General features: G+C 38.5%; 1 protein-coding gene across 1 annotated transcript in view; it reads right to left on the bottom strand.

Annotated features, from left to right (window-relative positions):
- Nucleotides 1–18,009, bottom strand: part of LOC306965605 (uncharacterized protein) — a 111,256-nt gene extending 93,247 nt beyond the window's left edge. The window contains exons 1-8 of the mRNA XM_079560119.1: nt 17,807–18,009; nt 15,636–15,757; nt 14,948–15,022; nt 14,760–14,859; nt 8,649–8,772; nt 8,298–8,573; nt 7,617–7,697; nt 5,760–5,879 (exon numbers count right to left, since the gene is read on the bottom strand). Coding sequence (XP_079416245.1) covers nt 5,760–5,879; nt 7,617–7,697; nt 8,298–8,573; nt 8,649–8,772; nt 14,760–14,859; nt 14,948–15,022; nt 15,636–15,723 — 864 coding nt within the window. The 5' untranslated portion in view covers nt 15,724–15,757; nt 17,807–18,009. The remainder of the gene's footprint in view (nt 1–5,759; nt 5,880–7,616; nt 7,698–8,297; nt 8,574–8,648; nt 8,773–14,759; nt 14,860–14,947; nt 15,023–15,635; nt 15,758–17,806) is intronic.
- Nucleotides 18,010–18,937: the final 928 nt, after the last annotated feature.

Genomic DNA, 18,937 nt, shown 5'->3' with positions numbered 1-18,937 from the left:
GCGTTTGTGTGTGCCATAAATACAGTACATGCATAAAAAAGATATCACTCACTGTGTGATATCTGCCTCATTTCCTAGTTATCCAGAATGTTGTTGATTTCTGGGGATATCTTTTGTATTCTTATTCATGCAGTCGCTGTATTTGAAAGGTTTAGTGGTGCTAGGCTAGTGCATGTCTATGCTAACTCGTAGCGTGCATTATAAACAGTCTGACCCAAGCACAGTGCACCTGAGGTAAATCACTTATAACACCATACTACCGGCATAAATGTCTGCGTTGACTGAATAATGTTTTAAATATAACCATCTTGCATTTAAAATAACTTGTATTTGAGCAGCATCAGCTTCCTGGTTGTAAGCTCTGCAGCGGCGAAGTGATCTGCTCGGTTACCGGATCTACAGTAGTTTGTTTACCTGCGGCCAGCATTACTACACGTGGAATTCACAAAGGAGCTTTCAACAAATCAGACTACCCGATGATTTCGAAGAAGTTTTCAATGCAGGCTACTAGTTACCATAGACATGCGCTAGCCTAGCACTCGCCCTGCACCACTATAAACTCTTCAAATATAAGGACTGCATGAATCTCATCTGTGAGATCAATAAAGTATCATCTCTCATCTCTCATAAAAAATCCCCAAAGATCAACAACATTCTAGATAACTAGGAAATGAGGCCCTGTGTCAAAAATCCTGAAAAATCCCTTTAAGTTGGGTAGTTGTCTTTGTATGTTGTGTTTCTGCTATGGCTTATTGTCTATTATGACATAAGTCCCACAGACACAATATTAACCTTCAGCCACCGGCAAATGGAATGAAAATTGGAATCTTACCTTCTGTCCGGGGTTCTTCTGAAGGCCAGCGCCCCCTATGTCACCCTGCAGAGGAAACAATACACACACAGAGTTAGTGAAAGGTTCCTAGTTCACACATTAGAGAATAGCTTTATGAAGGCTTGTCATTTCATCAGAGGTTTCATTCTTACAGCTGTTCCACTGGTTCTCAGTGACACAGTGGCACAGCAGCTGCATTGGCGGATAATATTTCCTCAACAACTGGCTATGATGACCCTTGTTGGGGTTCACATTACCATTATAATACCCTTATTATTTTAGGGATAGGACAAAAAGAGGGATGATTGCCCTCGTGGTATAGCCTTATGGGGTGGAATTAAACAAGTGTGAACAGGCAGGATAAGAACAAAATTCATCCGCGGGAGAAGATGGGGGATACAGCGATTTGGCAAATTAAACCAACAAAGAACTCGCTGAAAGCAAAGAATCTAATTAAGCACATTGTCCATTCATGGGCACAACTTAATTTCAAGCCCTGTTTGTTAAAGCACAAATTCAAGGAGGTTCAGTTGAATATAATGAGACAGATAACTGCTATTAGTCCACAATGTGGTCCTCTTTCTTTTATGAGATAAAAAAAAATACTGCACTTCCCTAACAAAAAAAAAGTGTTTTGTCAGACATTAGATTGAACATTTAATTATAATATTTAAAAAATAAAGCTGTTTTGTCCATACAGTAGACATAAAGATACATCTATCATATTTGGATAAGGACAATAACTGTATATAGTCTAGAACTTGCATATACATTATTGCACTAATATACAATAAAAACGTTGTACCTGAAGTTGAGTATAACTGGAGTGAGTGTTTTCATCCATATCTGTTTTGGACACCTTTTTTATGACAATATACTGTATGTTTAACAATACACAAACGTCTATTATAGAATGCAAATGAACATGCAAGAAATGTTTAAACTTTTGCCATTAACATTTCAAGTATTGTGTTTCTGTTTGTTTGCATGTGCACATTGGAGTTGTAATATCAGGGTTTATGTGCAAGGCCATAGAAAATGGATTTCTCTTCAAGTAAGCTGCATTCTTATAAACCACTACTTATCTGTTTAATTTCCTGAGGGATTCTGGATTAATCATAGCGGGGTAATCCCTTTGCAGAGCATCTTCCGTCAAACTCACTGTACTGCATGGTGGTACTTTGGGCAGTAGTAAAATAGCTAGAAAAATCCCTATACAGTTTTGCTGAAGCCCTGAGTGGAGGTCATGCTGATTGGCTTGTACTCCTCATTATAGTTGTTTTAAAGGCGCTAAATTGCCCAGATGTCTGATTAATCTCTACAAAGTCAAGCTAAATTGTTGCACTCTTGACAGTTTACTATTCTTAAACCAAAATCTCTTGTTGTGAAGTCTCGTGAGAACGCCTTATTACTAACCCCCACCACCTGATTTAATGTGTTACACGCATGCTCAACAGTCAACTGGACTTTCAGTGACATTTCAGGATCTGTGTAAATGAATATCTAAAGGAGTGTACTGCAGCCATGATTTAGCAGAGAGATGAATGTTGATGGAAGCCAAAGAGAATAAGATGAAAGCAATTATGATGCAGGGATGTGTCAAAGCATGGCGTTTTTGATAAACTGCACAGAGGCACCACATAAACATTGCAGCCGCATTAATGTTAGCATTGGTAATTCCAGACACCAGCAGAAATATTTTCAATCAATGATCATTGACATTTAGATGTGGCACTTAGAGAGATGTACCTGCATTTAAACCACATAACTATATACGTTGCATTTAAAATACTAGCCATTTTTAAATGGAGAGGTATGTCTGCTTTCAGGGACAGGGAATGGCAATGTAGTGTATTTTTCTGTGTCAATTTTGCAGTTTATCAATTTCCATCAAGATGTAAATAAAAAAATAAAAATGAAATGGAGTGACACATTTAAATACAGTTTCCTTAGTTTGCCAGAACATGCTAATGGATGACAAATGTAAACTTTATTACATGATGAGTTATTGTATGTAAATATAAATTCCTCATATGAAAACAATGTTAAAGCGAGACACTATTGCATTTCTTGTTGCATTTTCTTCTCACCCTTGCAAACTTAATAGAGTTGGAAATTAAAATTCTTCGTCAGATGCATTTAAGTTTCTTGATGCATCACAGCAAGTACAAGTAATTGGCTGAGTGGCACTTAAGCCACTTTCTGCAGACATATCGATTATCCTTATTTTGACAAATGTCTTTCTTATTCCAATAAATCACACACTGTTCTGTTACGAGGGGAAGTCCAAGCTGTGCATAAGTAAATGAGTTCAGGGCATGACCAGCTGTTTGCTGCCTAGAGCTGCATTTCCATGCAAACTGCAGATCATCTAATATTTTCCCTAACCTCATTGATTTAGTGTTCAGACCTGTAATAGGAATTGTTATGAATTCTGTTGTTTGGTAAGTAAACAAATGGTGCCAGATATTGATTTGTCGAAGACCTGAAATTAGATTTCAAGCGTTAACAGTGCACGGCCTGACTCATGCCCTGCAGAAATGGAAGCAGAAAAAAAACTCCACATTGTGCTGAATGGCAGGCTAAAATCATTGATGACTGTTGGAACATAATCCATTAGCAAAGTTCACACGCGCATATTGCCCACTCTATCAGTGCAGATTAAAGGCATATTTAACACAATCCGCTTTGAGCCATAGATTTACACTCATGGCATCTGCAGTCTCCTGACAGTGACAGCATGTTACTGGGTTTGAAATACTAACTTAACACAGCTCCAAACGCTCATGTATCTTAGCCCTGAGAGGTCCCATCATCCCGCACAAAGTAATTAATCACCTGCTCCAGAGCCACAGTCAAGTTCACCTAAGCCGGCAGTCAGTGCAGCGTGGGAGCTGAACCCTGCTAGGTCAATTAAGAATCATTAGAGGCCAATTACAACACATTTACGAATCTGATAAACCCAATCTGCTGCTAAACACACACTTCATTCAACACTATATTAGGTACATTAATACAATACAATATAATATTCTGTTTCTTGTCAGTGTGGGGGAAAAAAATGCCCTTTTTACATCTCTTTGACCTGTAGATGTGTCTACTTTAAAAAATGTTAATCCTGTACAGACTTAAATTGTAAACACTCATGGACAGATATTTTTGCATTTAAGATGTTTCACTCAAGATTAAGCTTGAGCAAGTGAAATGTTTCTACACAAATGTATCCTGTAGAATACTGTATTGTATCAGTATAATGCAGTTTATCTATGTTGTATGTTTTTGGCCCTCCTTGAAGACAAGATGGTGAATGTCAAGGGGTTTCATCTATTCTATTCCTTTTAGATTCAACCCATGTTTAATGAATTCATTGTAAAAGTAATTGTTTGATTTGTATGCTTAGCTGTACTGTGACTGTATGATCTTTGTGTGGACATCACGTGTGGACACCTAATTTTCCTTCAGGACAATAATAAAGTTGAACCTTGAACCTTGATGTCTCATGTTCCCGAGAATAAATGCAATAGTACCTGTTCGTGATAGTTTTTTAAACGCATGCAAAGCGGTGAGAAACTCAGGCGGACTTCTCTTTTGCATGGTGTTTTTCATAATGCCACACTAAGAGCTAGGTAAAACAGCTTCCGACTTTGTGCTCGGAAAAAGGATCAACAATTGCTCAGGTGAAAAGATCCCGCATCCTCCACAAGCTTTTATTTAGCATCCAGTAGCGACGGTGCACTCCAGTCATTTTAAGTATCTTAATCCTACAAACACATCACAGTAATTAGGACACTGACCCCAAAAGCCATCTGGTCTTATCGGCCACACAGTAACAACACCTGCTCATCCCTAAGAATACCACTCATAGCACAATGCAATCTCTGTCACCACGACTTTATTTAACCCTCTCCTAACTAAAAGGGAGCGTTCAAAGCATGTACTTCGTCTGGGGGAAAATTCATTCCTTTTTGTTCTTAGATTTGGATTATTTTTAGCATTCGTTTGTCCTTCATTTGAACTCACGCCCACAGTTGTCACAACACACCATTCTATCTGCCAATTGAGTTGTCATAAATAAAAGGATTCTTCTGTGCCCCAAATGCCTAGTCAAATGTATGATTTTCAAATATAAAAAAGTTATCCGTCTAAAAGAACTGTACCATGATTGTGTTTTGAAAAGAAGCCACCAAATATGCCTATTCACGGGCGGAGTGACAGTGATACACTTTTGTCTCTTCCCTGATGAAACACTCATTTTGGGGTAAACTTTCTTGATCCCAAAACCATGTGACACCGTGCCTTTTGCATGCAACTAGTCCACATCTTCAATATGGAAAAAAAAAAGCTGCAACGTGGACTGAAACTCAAACATATTAAAGTGTGTCTATGGGCTGAACAATGAGGAAATGAAGCCAGAATCCATGAAGTTTGCAGTGAGCAAATCGAGCAAAATTCAACAGGAGGCAATATATAGGCTCTCGTTTTAGGCCTTATCACACTTCCCCTGACAAGGCACAGCAGTTCAGGACCGCACCATTTTTGTATATTTTGAAAATGAGTTTGGAAGTGACAGTAAATATCACACATTTGAAATTTGATCCACATTGCAGTAAATGAATTTCAGTACAAATACAGTGTCCGCATCACAATAATTAGGGTGGAATTACACGCAAACAACTTAAAGCCTGACTTGTCATGCAGTAAATTTACCACTTATGAGTGTGTGTGTTTTCCCTAAATATACACTGTGTGCAGTTTCTTAGAAGAATCCTCCCGTGCTTTCTTGGAATCTATTTGAGAAAACACCTTTGGGAAAAATTGATCTGTGCAGTCCGAATAATAGATTGCGTAGTAAATTGGGACTGGTTCGGTTACAACGGACATTACACTGTACTCAATTAGGGTCCCTTGGTGGAGGCATTGATTGTACCTTTTCAGCTGGACAGTGGCATCTGTCAGTGGGCTGCGATGGCGGCTGAGACAGCATCTGGGGGAGCTGTGCGGTAACCAGGGGAGGGGAAGTGCCATTAAGTGTCTCCCAGGCTTCACACTAGATCAATAGAAAAATATCACCGTTTAGACACCTCCTTTGTCATGGTACTACACACCAGAAATCACTGTACGGCACCAGAATACACATTTTTCAGGCAAAAACACTTTGTCTAAAATATTAGGGCGGCTTAATATAGCCAAAAGTAATCAATGTACAGATGCAAGTGTGTCATTTTGACATTTATATAAAGCAAAAGATTCAAGAGTTTTATTCCATAGTACACATTGAAGTACTACAATGCTACAATAGTAAACAATGAAGTTATCCATCACAAACTTAACCTGGTCCACACAGACAAATTAATAAAATAGGATTGAACTGGTATAACAAAGACAAAGCCATCTCTACAGCACGACTTCAATGATCTCGAGTCTTTGAAAGGTTAATGCAAGACAGATATGCCAGAACGGGATCATAGCTAAACCAGGCAAACAGAAGTGTTTCATTTGCAATATATTTGACAGTGATTTCCCATCTTTTTCTCACAGTGGCACCCTTTTCCAACCTGAAAAAACGTTGGTATTCTAAGAGTAGAGAAGTTATAGATTTATTTCAATTATTATGAATATAAGTTTTTAGAGACCTCCATTTATTGTCGCAAAACCCCAGAACCTACAGAGTTTAAACATGTTAAAAATAAGTATCTTCCTCCCCCTAAATGTTTCAGCCATGTCCTAATGTGTAGAATGAGCCCAGACCTATTCACCACAACTGCCTCTAAAATCCTGCACTGTCACTCAAAAAGTTATTAATTCAGGTCCGAAGTGCCGTCATGCACAGGCTTAATATAGAACCTGCAGTTACGCGTTACCTGAGGTGGCAGTAGTGAGTATAAAAATGACCAACTTGCATCTAGTCTCTTTAAAGCATTAAAGCAAAACTAAGTAACTCATGCCCCTAGAGGCCATAAGTGCCACTGTAGGTGTCGTAGCATGTTGCGGGGTTTTTTTTGCTCATTAATTGTCCGTAAGAGTAGATACTTCGCTGACAGAAAAGACAAAAGGAGAGAGGGATATTGTACATTGTGCCCCAATGGAGATAATTTTTTTCACTCAAACTTGGCTGTAAATACTGCTAAAGTGGTGCTAGCCCGCAGTTAGCTTTTAGTTAGCTGTTAGCTTCTTCTTCGTGATTCTATTAGTGTGTATTGGGGCCTCCCACCTGGTGCAGGGAAAGTTGCAAGTGTGGCTTTCTGGCCAGAGACACCAGTGGGAGATGAATGACCCCCCAATCATCCCATTAACACTTGTATTACCCCCAGAGGAACTACAAAAAGGATTTATTAAGGTAAACCAGTTACTTCTTCTTTAACTCTTGCATCCACAAAGTGCTAAGAATACAATCAGGGATGACTTCTTCTCAGGGTTGTCTTGCTCTTTGTTCTCCACGGGAAACTCTAGATGCACATGACAGCATGCTTATGGGGACACCTAATGGTATGGGGTCAGGGGTCGTGTCTGCATTTGCACTATACTGTAACCGTGTAGCCTATATTGATTTATTGTGACGAAAGACCGATGTTATTGTGTTACTATCTAGGGAATGGATCGAGGCCTAATTGAAATAAACAAGAAGCCATTCCACAAGCTCACTGAGGGGGGAGGAAAAATGAGGAAAAAAGTATTGTACACAAAGCATACATTATTTAGGGCAAAACAATGAATCCAAGTGGTACGACTCTGAATAATTCAAGTATGTAATTTGTTGCTGTTGGAATGAAATGCAGCACAGTACCTTCGGTTCAATCAGCTCACAGCAGTTTTCCATTTCAGCCATATAGGGGTCACAGTAGATTAGGAGCTGTTTCAGTTCAATCTGTGTGCAAAAGACCATGTAAGCATAGAAACATAATACATGATGCTAACAAAAAATTCTATTGCTATTTTATATTTTATTCATGTGTGAATAAACATCTCACACTTCAATAAGGATTTGCTATTAAAAATGGTGTCAATTTTAGCTGAAGATTGCGCAATATGAGAAAGAATTGCTTAGCCTTAAACACTGAGATAACGATACTGTTTAGATATTTTGCTAAACCCTTTCAACTTTCAGTGTTTTCCATTAAATCTAAACGTAATTTGTTTTAATCAAATTGTGTCTACATAAGACACCAAATCAGGACCAAAACAGCAACTAAACTGGAAATAAAACTGAACTTTTAGACATTTTAAGGTACAACATGTGTTCTGTTTTCGTCTTTGTTGGCCTTAGTGATGTTGCAGTACATTGTGATTTCTTCTTCTATATGTTGTTTTACGGTAGGTGTGGTGGCCCTTTCTTGGGGCTTAAATACTGCATCACCAAATATTGCAATGACAATAATTTGACGATGCATTATGCAGCCCAAGAGCGAAATTGGATAAATCAGTGTTAGAGTGCTAAAAAATAAAATAGAGTAAGTCTTGCACATACATCTACAGGCCGTCCATCCTCCACTCTTGTTGTTACAAGAGTTCTTCCGCTGATTTCTATAGTCTCCTTCTCATCTGTGAGCTTTCTCTCCACCAACTTGCAGTCCATGTACATAGACACGATGTTACTCCGCACAGATATGCCCAGCTTGTGCCATTGTCGATCGAACAGGTTTTGCAGGTCTCTGCCTTTGAATGTGTAGCGGAGTGTGTTTTTGAGTGCGCTCTGGTAAGAAAACTCCACAACCTTCTTGGCGCCATCGACCACCACCGAAACCTGAAGACACACGGATACAACGACTTTACTAAATTATTGTGTTTATAAAAAGAAGCTGGAAAGTAATAGGCTAACCTGAGAGATTCCTGCCTGGTTGAAAATCTGCCAAAGATACCAGCGGTCTTTTTTTGTCGTTCTTCGCACTCGGAAAGTGGTGACCAAAGAGTATTCACTTGAAAGCCCATTTGTGAATATGGATCTATAAAAAAAACATATCACAGAAAAGAAGGTCTTTAGTATCAATACAAAATAGAAAAATACATCTTTCAGTAACTCAGAACAAAGCATTCAAGGCAAAGGACGTGAAGCCAGTCAACTTCAATGATCGATAAAATGTTTCAGTGTCCTCTTATGAAATAAAGACATAAATCTGTCTCATAAATATCACCTGTCAAACTGGATTCCCATCTAGCCTGATACTGGCTTCTTTGTCATTTAGATAATGTACAACTTGAATCTGAGTCAAAACCTAAATCTTTTACAAGATTTTAGGACACTATTGCTCAAGGTTTCATCGACCTCAGATGCTCAATACAGTTGCCTGTTAAACCATAACGAATTTAAGGAAAAAGCATACTAGGATGTGATTTTAAATATTATTACATTGGTATTTGTGTCCTTTTTACTTTCTTCTACTCCCCAACAAATCAATCATGTTTTTCCATTGAAGGTCTTTTTGTACCCGTATTCTGTTTTGAGGGCAGACAGTATCAGTGACGTTTCTTGCACAAAGACACAACTTTGCACAAGACGTAAGCAACAATCAGGCCACACATACAATATCATATCCATACATTCTAAGGGGATGATACTGTATGTATGGCCTGATTATTGCTGTAAGCGTTAAACCTAAATATCCCAGAACTACTTTGAACCCAGATAGAATCTTATAATTCTAAGGCTTAGAATTATAAGAATATATTTGCGTTCAGAGTAGTACTGAGACATTTAGGTTTAACGTTTTGATCACTTATTGAATGAAATGGAAATTGATTATACGTTTTTTGCTCATAAAAACCTGCACCCAAATCTACCTCGACAAAAATGTCAGATAAAACTTTATAATCCTAAGGGGACAAAATATACGCTCTAGTACAGAGTTAATGTATTTGAAACTCTGAAACCAGACAACTTTTTTTTTAATTTATGGATTAGGAAGGAAAACAAAAGTTTCTCCAAGTGCACTTTATGTAACGAGGATTTCGATGTGGGATTTAATTCACTGAAAGTACACACTAAGTGTTTGCTCAGAAAGAAACAAATACAGCTCATAACCACAGAACATATGGGTGAAGAAAGCAGACCGCATCGCACCAAACCAGCCTGTTACGGCTTATTCAACTTATCTCCAGATATCACCACTATATACAACAGTTTCATGAATGTCTAAAAGATAACAAAACCATGTTCTCACCCAAAGTTGAGATTAGCAATGTTAAGTGGAGAAGCATAAACATTATAAATCAAGATCGACCAAAATAATAATATTGCTGTGATAAGGTCATTGGAGAGGCAGGGCACAGCCCGAGGGAGACTTTCTGCCGACAGGTTGGAAATTAGTTTTCACTCCAATATATCATCTCCTATTCTCTCTCACCTTAACGCACCCCTATTGTGTCCGCTGAATTCTTTACCATTTTTGCTCTATGGTACATGACTAAATTGATAAATACTCCGAAATAACTTACAAAGTACTAAAAAATCGAATAGTTTAGCAGAAGAACGAGAAGGTTATTTGTTGCCTTGGGGCTAAGAGGACTATTTTAGCTGCAGTTCAATATCAGAAGTGACATGGCAATTTATAAGAATGTGAATTTATTAGATGCCTCTCCGAGTATTTCTCTGCTGTAATCGACCATCCCATGTGTATTAGACATGATGAAAGACTAGCAGCATAATACTATATTCACATTAAAGGAATAGCACATCTGTTAGGGCATGGACTTCACACCCTCTTCACAAAGTCCCCAAGTACGACAGCTCTCATTTCAAAACATGACCTGTCTACAGAGAGGTACACTTGATCTCCCGGAGCCCACAAGGTCAAAGTTTGTGACCCTGTGTTGCCTGCCTCCTGGGACTAAACGGTTGAACCTGGCATTTAGACACAACTGGACACTTCTCGCTTGAAGGTTGTTTAAAAAAAAGGTCTTTTAAACAACAAAATCACTGTAATTATAAGTAACCGGCATCCAGGGACAACACATTTGCATAGGGAAATTGGATTAGGTTGGGAAGAACAAAAAGGGTGTTAGGGAATGCATTATCACGAGCAAGATGAAACAACAAAATAGCCCATTAACTAAGAAACGATGCAAAAAAAGCAAAGATATTCACCAATACAAAAACATCTACTGATTCATTTTGATCCATAATTTGAAATGCATACAGTAAGTACATACTGCTTAGGCAATACTTTCTATTTCGCAAGAGCAACTCAGCCTTAGAGCAAACTGTGTGTTTTTGAATCTCAAGCCACAATAATGTGGAGTTACATCAGGATTTGTTGTGTTGAACATAAATCACTGCTCATTAGACACCACATGTGTTGCTGGGGTGACTCAGGTCAGGAAATACATCTTTATGTATGAAATGTCACACAAATTTTGTCCCCATCATTCTTGCTTTTAACAGAACATGAAAAATAGGACATTGCAGTTTGTTAGGAGCTAGATTTAACGGAAAAAAGAGATAAGATATGACTTTATTGATCTCACAATGGAGAAATTCACCATTGTGAAATCCACTTAATGACAGGGCTGTACAATTATTCAAAAATGAATCAAATGGCACACACTGATAATGTCCTCAGCTGGGTTATTCAACACACATCTGTTGCTTTTTGTGCACTTAGTCTACCTCACGTGGTTGTGCATGAATAAATGGTCCGTTGGTGCAGATGTGTGCAGTGGCGCTTCTGTCTCTCTACTCCAAAGGGCAGCCGTGGCTACATACAGTGCACAGCTTACTACCACCGTGTGGAGTGAGTGAATGAATAAAATAAATAAAAAATCCCCTACCCCTGTGTGAAGCACTTTGGTGAGTTGTCTCATGGGAAAAGTGCTATTTAAAAAAGCCTCTAGATTCTACCTCTAGGAATACTTTTGTCTTTTCCAAATACTTATATATTTTTTTGTTTATGCTGAGATTTATTTTAGGTTCATCTCACTCATTTTTCATGCACCTTTTTAGTTAAAGCTATGTTTGCTAATTTTAACATTAAGATAAGATAAGATAAGATGATACTTTATTGATCTCACAGATGGAGAAATTGCATTCGATGAGAGAGCATCCGGCAGCAGCACCCATTCAGTGCGCACCACTCTTTTTCCACTCTTTTTTTTTCTTTGGTGAAAGAAAGTTGTGTCGCGGCCGCCATCTTCACTGTTTTGGTCACAGAAAACAAAGAAAAAAAGAAAACAAAAAAAGAAAAATTGTATCTATAAAAAAAATGCTTTGCTATCGCTATACTGTATGTTTTTCATTTATAGTAGTATCCTGTAGCTGTTCCTCTCTACTGTAGTATGGCTTTGAGCACTGGTTTGTCAGAGATTGTCACATCAGCCGGTGTCGGCGAGAGAATCCTCCGGAAGCAGCTTTGGTGTCCTGCTGCACAAGAAACCCAATCCAGGAGGCTCTTTCATATGACTAACAGGAATCGGATTTCTCTCAAGAATAATCAAACCTCAAATGTTAGCCCAGTTGGCTGTCATTCCTATCAATGACACCCAATCCTCCGGCTGATCAAAGTGGGCTCAACCATGTCGCTCTGTGGAGGAAAGGCATCATTCATTTGTTTCTTGTTGAACTGTGAATCTGTGAAGCAGCCAACAGGACTGAAGAATGTGACTGATCAAGCCAAAATCTAATGCAAGATTGCAATCTGAAAGAATGACTCATTTCTGAATACAGATGTGCAGGAAAGTGTGTCAGTTTACTTCGCAGCTGTAGAGAAGATACTGTACTGAGCAAAAAATGTTGTTTACTCGTCTTTGACAAGTGTAGAATGTGGTGATAACATTGTCAGGGGCCGCCATAATGGGTGTGTTCAATGTGTTCAATCATCACATCCTGTGTTGTGATGCAAACATTAAAAAATGTCTTCTTGAAAATGTGAAAGCTTCTTAATATAATTCAATTTCTTGTTATTATTCTTTTATGTATGTATGTATTCATCTATTGATGTACTTGTTTATTTATTTAGCAAACTAAATCCTGACTATCAGGCTGATTTTTTACACCAAATGTTAAGAACCACGAACACTAAGTAGCCTGAGTTAATCTGAATGCAAATAGTTGAAAAAAATACTCTGAAGAGATTTGTGTTGAGTTGTCCAAATGTGATGTTGTATTGGTTTTTTCTCCACTGTTTCAAAAGCCTTCTCGGAAAAAAATATGTATTTCCGAATACAACTCACTCACACTACCTAAGGTCAAGAAAGACACAATAGTGCTGTGTCTTTGCTCAACTAAATATTAATTCATAAAATAAAAATTTAAAAAAATAAATAAAAACAATAAAAATAGAATAAAAATTACAATAAAAACATCACTTTTCTTTATATGTTTGAGACATTTTTTGTGCAGATTCTCACTTACCATTTCTTTTGTGAGAATATAAAGCTGCACTATACATCAGAATGGGACAAGGTCAAACTCGCCTTGAAAGATGGTTAGCTGTTGAATCTGTGTGCTTTAATACAGTCTGGAAGCACATCATAAATGCAAGCCTAATGTGCTTTAGGTGGGGCCATACATTATCCCACACAAATGTACCACTGCTGTGTCAGCCTTGATATATTCACTCTAATACGAAGTGTGCCAAAGAGCTCGCAGAGCATTAGCTGGTTGTGGATCGGCTAGCATCTATACTCGGGGTAAAGTGAGCAATGCTTTAGCAGGTCTTAGTGGTGGGGGAAGTGGGCCTCCTGCTTCGTGCAATTGCCCTAGCTTTCCCTCCTCAGCTGACATGCCGTATCACCTGTCAAAGTACTTAGATAATTGGATATGAGAGGGGATCCCGTTCTGGCCACTATAACCAATGACAGTGTCAGCAGTGTCACTGAAAACCAGCATCTTCCTGCATTGTGGGCCCAGACTTAGGGCTGTGGTTGAAGTCGAAGTAAATGTATTTAAAGCTGGCAGTCTAAACGGGAGTAAACAAATCACCTGATACGAAATGTTTTTGAGTTCAGGACAGAAAGTGACGAGGCAAGAGTGAGGCAGTAGATGTCAGGTGACATTTTTTTTTTAAACCCTAAATAAAACTAAAAATATCCTGTCTTCCAGGTAGAATGACAAAGTCTACTCTCTCAAAGTTAAACCTTAAGACATAAGCAATAGTATATCTTGAAATACACATGCGGTATCGTGTGATTAGCCCAAACCTGTTCCTAATAATGCATAAAGCTTTATTTTCCATACTTGGCGATTTCTGGTTAAAAGGAAACGCTGCATTAGGCTTCAGGCATGGGCACTGTGTGTTTACCATTACAGCAGAAGGTGTGTGTCTTGTTAAAGGTCAACGCTCTTACAGTTGATCTTATTTCAATTGAAATCAATTCTTGCTCATAGTATGAGTTTGCATCAGTAAATTCTGCTGTGCATTCTGGTCTTCCCCGATTCCTCACAGGATTTTATTTAAAACAGCTATATCCATCTATAATGCATTTAAATAAATTCCCTCACAGACCATTATATCACAGCCAAAGTGATGGCTTATACTGACTGACCTGGGGATTCAGGCCTTCAGTAAATGGTGCCTTTGTAGGCTATTTATGTTATTCTAATATTCATGTCTTATTGTAAAGGCTCAGTTCTCATGCCTTTGTGCGCCGCTTTTTTGCCCTTCAGAGATTCCTTGCGTAAATGTACGTTATATTAATTCGGTTCAAATTATTTCTTTCCAACAGCTCACCTTACAACTCATCCTTTTTAGCCCGGGCAAATGGGGTTTGTGGTTTGAACTGGGTGTATCATATCCACGCAACTTTCTGCAGGGAGTTGCGCTACTGTCATAAAGTAGATCCATTTAGCCAAAAGACCATAACTTTTGATTTGATTTTGCCAAGTAAAATCATAAAGCAGATACGACATGATCTATATGACATGATGTATAGCTGCGAGCCTCTTACTGTAACATTTGCCCTGCAGGGAATTACAGAAAAAAAAAAGCTTGTGACTCACTTTGTTGGTTTAATCAATGGACTGCTCCCCAAACGAAATGTCGGCAAGTTTTCCCACACTGTGCCCTTTCTCTGGAGAAACCTTTCTGTCAAATCAAACCCTGAAGAAAATAACAACAACAACAACAACAACACATTACAAACAAAACAAACTCCATTTTAAACATTTCGCTGCAGGCATCCACATACCTGTAATTTGCAATGGTCGGTCTAAAACATCTGAGAACCTGTGATCTTGTACGTTGAGAAGCGGACACGTTCCATCTAGGTAAAAGAACAGGTTTTTGTGCTTGACATTATCTTAGTATACAACCACCAAAATGATATACACTCAAAATGGGTATTACTTGCTGACACGAAGAGCAGCATTTCTTTTTTAAGGAGTTAGTAGTGCTTGTATTGAAATTCTAAGCTGTGAAATGCTCCTTTAATTAGGTCATAAGGAGTATTTGTCTTGTTCCCACATAAAGACAAATAATAACTTCACAAATGAGTGACACTGATTTTAAATGTCTTATTATCCAGTAATAGCACTCCAAGTCCTTCTTGAAAGTGAAACGTCCAAGTGATACCAATATTGTCAGGGTCGGCTCACAATGTCCAATGTTAAAACCATAAATGGCATGAAATATGTCCCATTAAATGCAGCTTTCACCGCCGTATAAATCTAGCTGGCTTTCAAAAACTTGAAACTGATGTGGCTACAATGAAAAAAATGTGGGAAGCAATCCAGTTTGAGATGTGATGGATCGTCTGCCTGATGTATCGTAGTCTGCTTTGTCTCACTATCAAAAGGGGATTTCTAATTTCACAGACACAGCCGTGCGTTTCAACTATAGTACACGACCAACTTTTTTACACAAACATAAATAAATACCTGTTTGCTCATTCACTGCCATTCCAAATGTGCAAGGAATGGAATTCAGAGTCCAGAGAAAAGACGTCCATGTTAGCAAGCAAATCATGTCTCTGTCACTCGAAAGCCGGCCTCTCCAAAACCTGTGTGCAAATAGATTGTTTTACATTTCAATCACATTCAATGACCTTCTAAAGAATACAGCACATTGCCGAGTACTCACTTTACATACTAAACGAAAATACTCAACCAAGCCGAGAAATATGCGGTTTGTTCAATGTAAGGATTGTCTTTTGAGACAAGCTTGGGAACTTTCTTTCCACATTTGATGATTCACGATGATTCACTGTATTCTTTACTTCTTTAGCAAATTATCTGCTTTCTGGGTAATAGATATCTTTGGCATAAAGGTTTAATGCTGGTCAGTCACTCCCCATACAATAATAGGACTAATATAAGACACCAAAGGAGATTTAAGAGAAAATACTATTATATAAAAGTACGTCAAACCGTCAGTAATGTTCTGATATAATTTACATAAAGACACAGGGGGACATAACTGGGTTGCCAGCTTGATTCTTTTTAATACCTACATTAGTTTCAACTTGTAAATCTTGCGTAATGTAATGCAAAGTCACATACTGGTAAAGCCCTTTCCAATGTATACATTTCTTTAGTAACACCTACTGCCAGTTGATGAAAAAGAAATGTTTAAATTGCAGCAGTGTTTACCCAAGCTCAGGCTTCTTATTGTTCAGCATAGTTCTTCAGGTATGCGGGATTTCATTTCAGAAGCTCACAGTTCACTATCCAAATATAATGATTTGATACAGCTCCAAAGTAAAGATTTAACTCTTTGATTTGTATGCGACAAAAAAAAATGTCTTTGTTGCTTTTCAGGTGCGTTTTTTATCTTCTGTAGTCTTTATGCAGATCAAAACACAAAAAAAGTTTGCAAACTGGTTTAAGCTACAACCGCATACTCGTAGTTTGAAGTGGTTTTGGCAGTAGCACTACCCAGTCCCTTTGTGATTATAGGCTGTATTGACAGTGGATTGAGAGTGATTTGCAGTCTGTCAGCATTGTTCATGGCTCAAGGGCAACACATGCAAAGACCAAACCAGGAACCTTCCAGTCACACATAAGTCCTAGGGATCATTTGGCTATGCTGCTAGTGAAATCCCACACATCCTTCTAAGCAAAACGACAAGGATGTTTTGGAAGCATCGTGAAATCAGGCCTACATTAAAAAAAAATATATTTTTTAAAGCTTAGGCTATAATTCAATTTTCTCTTGAGAGGACAACAGCCAAAAACAACTAACTTTGCTCAAAGGCTCACAATTGAACCTGCTCCTTCAAGAACATATCAAGTAAATGTATTATATACTTGATTTATTACCACAATTGTAGGCAACAGTATTTTATTACACTCTTTTCCTTGTTTCTCTGCTCAATTTGGCCCAAAGCTTTTGCAGCCAATTCCCATATTGTGCCCTCTTCCCCTGGACCATAAACTTTCCAATATCACGAAGTGGCCGTAGCTCAACAACCCAAGGCATGTACGATGTCAGAGACGTGAAGCGACGTGAAGCAGCACTACAGAGCTATCACGTTCCTGGTGATGTGAAGGCGTAATGTTATTCCGGTTATTTCTGAGTAAATGCATGCAGTTCACGAGGCACTAAAGCCGAACCCTGCAGCGACGGTGTGCATGACTAATTTTCACTAAAGACTTAAATTGGATGACTTTAAGATGTTTTGTTTTAAAGAAAATGTAGACGTGCACGTAATTAATGAAAAAAAAAAAAAAAAGTACCACAAGCAATTAACTTTCTCATCCATTGTCTTTCCATGACGATACATTGTTCAAACAAGAGAGAGTCTGCGTGCCTGCTGATTGGCTGATTGAACATGTCTATTTTTTATTAAACCAGACATTTAACAGCTTTCCCCGCTGTCCCACGAGCTCGACATGTGGAGCAATGCGTTTCGTTCTTTAAAATTACACGCCGTGTTTCAATTATACGTCATTCTTATGGAACACGTGCTCGGATACAAAGAAAACTTTGAAGAATCAAACCGTGCGTAAAAGTAACGCACGGCGAATTATCGTGAAGTTAATGAGGCAAACAGGTAGGCTTTAGTAAAAAGGCATGAAGGATATTCCGTAGACTGAATTTCGGTACTTACACTCACTGGGAAAGTTTCCTTTAGGACTGCACGGATAAAAACATAGCGTAAAAAGCATAATCCATTTGTGATGACGGCGAGTGTAGATCCAAATTCCAGGAGTTGGAGATAAAAGTCACAGTTGGATCAAGCTGCTATAGCGGTCTTTATTAGTTGCTCCGAGTGGCCCTCCCACTCTGTCATTATCACTGAAATGCACTGCCTCAGAGGACTTCAGCAAACACGAGCAGCGCGCACCGGGCGCGTCCGCAGCACTCGGAATACATGCCCACTGGGGCTTCAAACCAACTCAAAGACTATTTGAGGCGCCCAGGTGTGCTATTCAAAACCATCTTAAATATCATTCAGCTACCTTCCATTATAGACAATAAAAAAAATTAATATACTGTACAAAGTTTATTCCTTTTGATTTTCTATGGCTGCTGTTTTAGTAATTGAATTGGGGAAAGGGTTATTGTGTTGTCCAATCCAAGTTAGAAAAGTGCATGACTTTCAAAAGTGTACAGCCAAAAGTATCATACTCCCATACATACTATTTTAGATCGTTATGTCATGTGGCAATGCTGGTGCCCTACTCAGAAGTCAACAACATTCCCTGTATCTCCTAGAGCAATAGTATTCCATATGCTCTATTTTAACCAACTATTCAAAGCTTAAATGTCACAAATGTCCTCGAATATATAAACTCGCAGCCAATACATATGGAGACTCAGCTACAGGTAGACAACTTTTCCCTCAGTGTTTTTGTGAGACAGTGCTAACAGCCCAGACACTAACAGAAACAGGTGTTCTGGCTCCACACACATAGCCTACAGTAAGTGTTTAGACAGATGATTTTATTCCACCTCCTCCTTACTCACTCTGACCCCCCAGGAGACTGTCACAGACTTTCAGCACAGAAGCACACGCGAAAGAAAGAGCTAAAAAATACACCAGCAGTGGACTAAATGTCTGCACTTAACTTTGAATCAGAATCTTGACAAATGCCTTCTCTATTTGTTCACTCATTTTAAATACTGTACCTCTTGGTGCATTCAAATATTGCCCAATGCCTTCTTTCATCTTTTAGTTTGACTTTAATTGACTCTTTGACCCAGTGTATGTTGCAGTTTATGCACATAAGTTTGTCAG

The sequence above is a fragment of the Gobius niger genome (genome assembly GCF_951799975.1).
Source record: "Gobius niger genome assembly, chromosome: 7".
In the NCBI taxonomy this organism is placed as follows: domain Eukaryota; kingdom Metazoa; phylum Chordata; class Actinopteri; order Gobiiformes; family Gobiidae; genus Gobius; species Gobius niger.
Note: the sequence above shows the minus strand (reverse complement) of the source record. Positions and strands in the feature narration are given on the sequence as shown.